Source organism: Thermobia domestica, chromosome 2 (assembly GCF_964235325.1).
Source record: "Thermobia domestica chromosome 2, izTheDome1.hap1.1, whole genome shotgun sequence".
NCBI lineage: Eukaryota > Metazoa > Arthropoda > Insecta > Zygentoma > Lepismatidae > Thermobia > Thermobia domestica.
The window spans coordinates 341,910,519-341,919,501 of record NC_137455.1 but is presented as its reverse complement, the minus strand read 5'-3'; the positions used below and the strand labels follow the sequence as shown (position 1 = coordinate 341,919,501).

Sequence of the window (8,983 nt, the reverse complement as noted above, 5' to 3'; positions counted from 1 at the left end):
TACTAGATCTCCATAAGATTAACATTAGTATATTGTTAACTGAAAGAAAATTTTGTTGTATCATTGTATTATATTGAAAACGAATTCAGCGAACTAGTACCACTTTAAATTTATATTGTACTTTAATTTTCAGTTATCCTGTAAATAGCAGTATCATTATGACCCCATATAACGATAACATTAATAAATCGCCAGATCTGAACATTTAGGCTGTGAAGTGGCCAGACATGTATAAACATGCATGTTTAAGCAGTAGAGAAGCTATAATAGTGGATGTATTCTCAATTATAAAGAAGTAATTTTGTAAAAAAAACAGAAAATCTTCGGAAAATGCATCAGTTTAAATATATCTTGAGTGTTATCTTTGAACATTTAGTGAGTAAACTACGCTTAAACTAGTTCCAGAAATTTTGATATAACGAACTTAGGGCCAAATAGATGTTATGTTCACCTCCTCTTATGAGACACACTTGAATTTTTTCAAAAAAACATAAAGAAGATTTGTTCTATATTTATTTACAAATTAGGAAAGAAAGAATACATATACATAGATACAAATTATGTAGAAGTGTACTTTTAGCACCGTAATACTTTGTCAATGTTCTGTCTTCCATTTTGAGGTTTCTCTACTTCCATTTAAATGGCTATTTAAATGACAGCATGATTAATGCTAAAAATTTACATTAAAATGTAATTGTTTCCGATGTAAGGCAATTTGAGTTGCATTCTGAAACTGATTTCAATCACTACTTTTTCTTGTTTTTAATGCACTGTTTGTTGCAGAAAGTAATTATACTGAAAAATAAAACTTTCCAAAAAAAAAAAAAAAAAGTCACTGATTCAGTTTACAAACTTTCTCTATGTGCAGGTAAAGCTGTTAAAGTCTTCATAATTAATCTGTGGCATGCTCAGTTTTTTTCAGTCAAGTATCTGCGCACGATTCATGAAGCGAGTTAGGACGTAGGTATTTGTGGCAATCCGAATTCATCCACTAATACTCCATCCTGTGAAAAGAAAATAAATTATTTTATTCAGACATTTACATGAAGACAGTATGTAATGCATACTTGAATCTAAAATGTTAAAAAGATAACACTGACTTGACTGACTGCGTTGTAAGATCTTCCGTGCATACTTTCATCCACTTACTTTATGGCCTTGTTCACTAGGTTAAGTCAGTAGTACGAAAATCAAAATCACATTTGATGTAAAATGTGTTTATACAGTGATTCAATCTTCGCGTGAATGACTTAACTTGATGAACATCGTCGTAGAAATAAGTGGCTGAAGCTGTACAGGAAAACTTCAACGAAATAAATGTTCCATTTATCTTTCTAACAATTATATTTCATTCAGAGATACATTACATTACAATAAATGAATTCTTATACGATACAAGTAATTATCGACATAATTCTTTTTCAGAGCCAGTAGTACCCTGGTGTCAACTGACACAAAAAGGGTGTTTTTTGAACATGGACTAAAATTATTTCTTATTAACAATAAAGTAATGAATATTTTTTGTATAGAACAGTACAATAGAAGCATACATATTCCAAAATATATCTGCCAAATGATGACATAATGAATCCACTTATCAAATAAAAATTTACTGAAAAGATTTCCAAAATTCGAACTAAACAATATACATGTGATAAATTACCAATTTAATATCAAACCAATTTCTCTATAGGCGCAAATTTAATGATACACGTTGAACGAGTGAGTAACTGAGCACCGACTTCAAGAATGATAGAATATATGGAAGTGGATTGGGTAGCATAGAGGTTAACGAATTGGCACGGTAAGCCAAAGACCAGAGTTCGTATCCCGGTCCAGTCCTGCATATCTTCACTCTCTGTATATCATTGCATATAGACAATCTGCCACTGACTAATTATAATGTATAACAGACTAATTATCTCGTCATTACAGGGTGTCTACTGAGTTTCATTTTCAAAATTCCAGTATATTTCCAATACATTCAGTATAACTATCAGCAAAATTCCAGTACCTATTACAATGATATTTTTAAAGTTCTTTAAGAATAATCTCACTCTTGATGATTTCAGGTTTGTAATTGTTTTACCATCAAAAGAATATTTAATTTTCAATAAATTTAGTTAGCCTTGAATTTTTTGAAATACAAATGATTTTTTTAAAACAGTTTTTTAAACGGCTTCCCAACTTCTCTCACTGCGTCCACTCCACTCATTGTTTTAAATGTCTAATTACAAAATGTATACAACTCTTGCTTTGGAAAAATTTACAATCTCAATGAATACAAAATTGTTTCTAAGACTATTGAAACAATTACAAATAAGTATTTTGACAAATAACCAGTTTCATTATTTTTCCTGTATGTGGATCAAATTTTCAGTATATTTCCAGTATCAAAATTAAATTCCAGTATAATTCAAGTATTTCCAGTATCAGTAGACACCCTGTATTAATATATATGTTGAAATATGTATACAGGTCGGTCAAGAAGTAAAGCACAATCCACTGTAGCTCGATAAGCAATGAAGAAATGAAATTTTATAGGTAGAAGCATTGGTCCTTTACCACCTAGCCTACACGCCATTATTATTTCCTGTTGTTGCAGGTAAAGCCACTACAGATAACCAACGTGACGCCCTATTACATCAACGTGCTGTGATTGAATTCCTCTACAAACTCGGGAATAATTCAGCAACATCGTTTCATAGTAAGCTATTGCCAGTTTAAGGGGGGTTAAAACACAATGAGGCGAAGTCATGTGTAACTATGACTTCAGAGGTTTCTGCGTGATGATTGCAGGATTTCAGGACTCGCCACGGTCAAGTAGACCATCCACCGTCACGAGCAATAAAAGCGCATGAGGGATTGAGAACCTCGCCTACAAAGACAACTATTACTGTTCGTCCTCGGACAAGCTACAGCGTACTTTATGAACAGACACCAGAGTTAGAAGCAAGGGACATGAAGTTGCATCACAATAACGAAAGAACAGTACGAGTACAATGCACACATCACAGTTCAGAATATTGGATGCGCAGTGAATCACAACCCACATATAGTCTCAAACTAGCGCCAACGGATTTCAATCTGTTTGGACGCCTAAGGGCTCATTTGCGTAGGAAACAGTTCCGAGATGACAACGAGCTGAATGTGTGTGTGTGTGTAGATAATGTGATTACCAATCTCAAGAATATTACAATCGTGTATTCGTATCGTGGAAACAAAGGTGGTTGCAGTGCAGTGAAGCAAATGGATCATATATTGAGTGATATTTCCAAAGGACAAAAACCAATACTTCTGCCTACCAAATTGCACTTCTCTACAGCTTCCACTACTGAGCTTAAGTGGATTGTGCGTTACTTTTTGACCCACCTTCGTATGTTTCTCTTATAACACTGCCTATAATAGTTTATCTGGTTCGTTGTTTTTAACAAAAAAATATTCAGCATTCTGGGAAGTTCCCATACCCCAGGTTTGATTATCACAAAGAAATAGTGTCAGTGTAATTTTAGTTGTGATATTGGTAACATTGCTTTCATGGTCACAGATAGTAGTCTACTTTTCCTGTTTTCAAGCACTGTCTGATATCTATCTGTCCAAAGTCTGGCGGGGCATTTCAGTTGTGAACCCATGGCTGATGTAAGTGGCTGTAGTGACACTGTGTACGGTATGTGTAAGGGTTCACACAAGACCACACACACGAGCAAACAATGATGGCGTTTAGAAATCGCTTTGGTAAGGACTCACATCGTAAAACCACTTGCCCGGGTGTCCCATGCTAAACTGAGTATGTCACATGACTTGCAGGAGCAGCGAAATACTACACAGTAGTTTGAACTATAAAATATTTGCTGCAACGTTCTTGTGTCACAAATGGACATTGTGATTCGTCTCTGATTTAGTACCCCTGGCTTGGTATTGCAGTCACATCTGCCATAGTGACACGGTCACATGTATGGAGGCGTGAGTATGGATCTCGTACCGAATAACGTAATTTAGCGTACATGTTACGTCACTTAACCTCAATGTTGAAATAACAATAAAATAAATATTCGTTTAGTATTATCGATCATCCAGATTTTACTCCTGTGAGTGATTGCTGTTGGGATTCCCAAAACACACACACGAAACAAACAAAAAAAAAAAAAAAAAAAAAAAAAGAAACTCAAAATAACTAAGCGAAACAGTTAATTTCTTTCAAGGGACTTTTATTACGACACACAACAAACATTCGGGCATAAGAAATAAAGAAAAAAATCAAGGTCTGGCTTCACCTTACTATCATTATCGCCAATTCTTTTTGGGGTATTACTGACATTCAATTATTAGCTTATTGCATATTTTAACGGATTGGATTGACTTGGGTCCATATTGTTTCCTTTCATAGCGTCCCATTGTGTTTCAGACTGTGTTTATTCACCGCTCTGAAACAGACTGAGAGCGAAACTGGCGGATGCAAGGTTCCAATATTTTCTAATTTGCTGGGTTTGTTGAATATTTTTTAAATGATGAATTATATATTTTAATACGAGTTTCTGTCATGCCTTTCTCGCCTGTAAGTAGAATACCTACTCGCAAGTTGATGCATGTTTAAACAATGTAGTTTACCAAAATCTCCTTCATATATCTACTGCCTACCCGTGTGTCCGTCTGGGAGACAATCTCAACAACTACTTGATGGATCATCAATTTTTGCGAGGATGTAAAGAGTCAAAAGTTAAGAATCGAGTTCGCCGATGAAGATGATCCATATACTGGAAAGTGCTAAAAACAAACCATTTCCAGTTTTTACAAGGATGTAAAGAGTCAAAAGTTAAGAATCGAGTTCGCTGATGAAGATGATCCATATACTGGAAAGTGGTAAAAACAAACCATTTCCAGTTTTTACGAGGATGTAAAGAGTCAAAAGTTAAGAATCGAGTTCGTTGATGAAGATGATCCATATACTGGAAAGTGGTAAAAACAAACCATTTCCAGTTTTTACAAGGATGTAAAGAGTCAAAAGTTAAGAATCGAGTTCGTTGATGAAGATGATCCATATACTGGAAAGTGGTAAAAACAAACCATTTCCAGTTTTTACAAGGATGTAAAGAGTCAAAAGTTAAGAATCGAGTTCGCTGATGAAGATGATCCATATGCTGGAAAGTGGTAGAAACAAACCATTTCCAGTTTTTACGAAGATGTAAAGAGTCAAAAGTTAAGAATCGAGTTCGTTGATGAAGATGATCCATATACTGGAAAGTGGTAAAAACAAACCATTTCCAGTTTTTACGAGGATGTAAAGAGTCAAAAGTTAAGAATCGAGTTCGCTGATGAAGGTGATCCATATACTGAAAAGCGGTAAAAACAAACCATTTCCAGTTTTTACGAAGATGTAAAGAGTCAAAAGTTAAGAATCGAGTTCGCTGATGAAGATGATCCATATACTGGAAAGTGGTAAAAACAAACCATTTCCAGTTTTTACGAGGATGTAAAGAGTCAAAAGTTAAGAATCGAGTTCGCTGATGAAGATGATCCATATACTGGAAAGTGGTAAAAACAAACCATTTCCAGTTTTTACGAGGATGTAAAGAGTCAAAAGTTAAGAATCGAGTTCGCTGATGAAGATGATCCATATACTGGAAAGTGGTAAAAACAAACCATTTCCAGTTTTTACGAGGATGTAAAGAGTCAAAAGTTAAGAATCGAGTTCGTTGATGAAGATGATCCATATACTGGAAAGTGGTAAAAACAAACCATTTCCAGTTTTTACAAGGATGTAAAGAGTCAAAAGTTAAGAATCGAGTTCGCTGATGAAGATGATCCATATACTGGAAAGTGGTAAAAACAAACCATTTCCAGTTTTTACGAGAATGTAAAGAGTCAAAAGTTAAGAATCGAGTTCGCTGATGAAGGTGATCCATATACTGGAAAGTGGTAAAAACAAACCATTTCCAGTTTTTACGAGGATGTAAAGAGCCAAAAGTTAAGAATCGAGTTCGCTGATGAAGGTGATCCATATACTGGAAAGCGGTAAAAACAAACCATTTCCAGTTTTTACGAGGATGTAAAGAGTCAAAAGTTAAGAATCGAGTTCGCTGATGAAGGTGATCCATATACTGGAGAGCGGTAAAAACAAACCATTTCCAGTTTTTACGAGAATGTAAAGAGTCAAAAGTTAAGAATCGAGTTCGTTGATGAAGATGATCCATATACTGGAAAGTGGTAAAAACAAACCATTTCCAGTTTTTACGAGGATGTACAGAGTTAAGAATCGAGTTCGTTGATGAAGATGATCCATATACTGAAAAGTGGTAGAAACAAACCATTTCCAGTTTTTACGAGGATGTAAAGAGTCAAAAGTTAAGAATCGAGTTCGTTGATGAAGATGATCCATATACTGGAAAGTGGTAAAAACAAACCATTTCCAGTTTTTACGAGGATGTAAAGAGTAAAAAGTTAAGAATCGAGTTCGCTGATGAAGGTGATCCATATACTGGAAAGCGGTAAAAATAAACCATTTCCAGTTTTTACGAGGATGTAAAGAGTCAAAAGTTAAGAATCGAGTTCGCTGATGAAGATGATCCATATACTGGAAAGTGGTAAAAACAAACCATTTCCAGTTTTTACGAGGATGTAAAGAGGAAAAGTTAAGAATCGAGTTCGTTCATGAATATGATCCATATACTGGAAAGTGGTAAAAACAAACCATTTCCAGCTTTTACGAGGATGTACAGAGTTAAGAATCGAGTTCGCTGATGAAGATGATCCATATACTGGAAAGCGGTAAAAACAAACCATTTCCAGTTTTTACGAGGATGTAAAGAGTCAAAAGTTAAGAATCGAGTTCGCTGATGAAGATGATCCATATGCTGGAAAGTGGTAAAAACAAACCATTTCCAGTTTTTACAAGGATGTAAAGAGTCAAAAGTTAAGAATCGAGTTCGTTGATGAAGATGATCCATATACTGGAAAGTGGTAAAAACAAACCATTTCCAGTTTTTACAAGGATGTAAAGAGTCAAAAGTTAAGAATCGAGTTCGCTGATGAAGATGATCCATATGCTGGAAAGTGGTAGAAACAAACCATTTCCAGTTTTTACGAAGATGTAAAGAGTCAAAAGTTAAGAATCGAGTTCGTTGATGAAGATGATCCATATACTGGAAAGTGGTAAAAACAAACCATTTCCAGTTTTTACGAGGATGTAAAGAGTCAAAAGTTAAGAATCGAGTTCGCTGATGAAGGTGATCCATATACTGAAAAGCGGTAAAAACAAACCATTTCCAGTTTTTACGAAGATGTAAAGAGTCAAAAGTTAAGAATCGAGTTCGCTGATGAAGATGATCCATATACTGGAAAGTGGTAGAAACAAACCATTTCCAGTTTTTACGAGGATGTAAAGAGTCAAAAGTTAAGAATCGAGTTCGCTGATGAAGATGATCCATATACTGGAAAGTGGTAGAAACAAACCATTTCCAGTTTTTACGAGGATGTAAAGAGTCAAAAGTTAAGAATCGAGTTCGCTGATGAAGGTGATCCATATACTGGAAAGTGGTAAAAACAAACCATTTCCAGTTTTTACGAGGATGTAAAGAGTCAAAAGTTAAGAATCGAGTTCGCTGATGAAGGTGATCCATATACTGGAAAGCGGTAAAAACAAACCATTTCCAGTTTTTACGAGGATGTAAAGAGTCAAAAGTTAAGAATCGAGTTCGCTGATGAAGGTGATCCATATACTGGAGAGCGGTAGAAACAAACCATTTCCAGTTTTTACGAGGATGTAAAGAGGAAAAGTTAAGAATCGAGTTCGTTGATGAATATGATCCATATACTGGAAAGTGGTAAAAACAAACCATTTCCAGCTTTTACGAGGATGTACAGAGTTAAGAATCGAGTTCGCTGATGAAGATGATCCATATACTGGAAAGCGGTAAAAACAAACCATTTCCAGTTTTTACGAGGATGTAAAGAGTCAAAAGTTAAGAATCGAGTTCGCTGATGAAGATGATCCATATGCTGGAAAGTGGTAGAAACAAACCATTTCCAGTTTTTACGAGAATGTAAAGAGTCAAAAGTTAAGAATCGAGTTCGTTGATGAAGATGATCCATATACTGGAAAGTGGTAAAAACAAACCATTTCCAGTTTTTACGAGGATGTAAAGAGTCAAAAGTTAAGAATCGAGTTCGCTGATGAAGGTGATCCATATACTGGAAAGCGGTAAAAACAAACCATTTCCAGTTTTTACGAGGATGTAAAGAGTCAAAAGTTAAGAATCGAGTTCGCTGATGAAGGTGATCCATATACTGGAGAGCGGTAAAAACAAACCATTTCCAGTTTTTACGAGAATGTAAAGAGTCAAAAGTTAAGAATCGAGTTCGTTGATGAAGATGATCCATATACTGGAAAGTGGTAAAAACAAACCATTTCCAGTTTTTACGAGGATGTACAGAGTTAAGAATCGAGTTCGTTGATGAAGATGATCCATATACTGGAAAGTGGTAGAAACAAACCATTTCCAGTTTTTACGAGGATGTAAAGAGTCAAAAGTTAAGAATCGAGTTCGTTGATGAAGATGATCCATATACTGGAAAGTGGTAAAAACAAACCATTTCCAGTTTTTACGAGGATGTAAAGAGTAAAAAGTTAAGAATCGAGTTCGCTGATGAAGGTGATCCATATACTGGAAAGCGGTAAAAATAAACCATTTCCAGTTTTTACGAAGATGTAAAGAGTCAAAAGTTAAGAATCGAGTTCGCTGATGAAGATGATCCATATACTGGAAAGTGGTAAAAACAAACCATTTCCAGTTTTTACGAGGATGTAAAGAGGAAAAGTTAAGAATCGAGTTCGTTGATGAAGATGATCCATATACTGGAAAGTGGTAGAATCAAACCATTTCCAGCTTTTACGAGGATGTACAGAGTTAAGAATCGACTTCGCTGATGAAGATGATCCATATACTGGAAAGTGGTAGAAACAAACCATTTCCAGTTTTTACGAGGA

At 35.1% G+C, this 8,983-nt stretch overlaps 1 protein-coding gene across 1 annotated transcript in view; it reads right to left on the bottom strand.

The window, feature by feature from the left end:
* Window positions 1-496: 496 nt before the first annotated feature.
* Vps60 (vacuolar protein sorting 60) overlaps window positions 497-8,983 on the bottom strand; it is a 44,215-nt gene continuing 35,728 nt past the window's right edge. Inside the window, exon 5 of the mRNA XM_081749201.1 lies at window positions 497-1,004. Coding sequence (XP_081605327.1) covers window positions 954-1,004 — 51 coding nt within the window. The 3' untranslated portion in view covers window positions 497-953. The remainder of the gene's footprint in view (window positions 1,005-8,983) is intronic.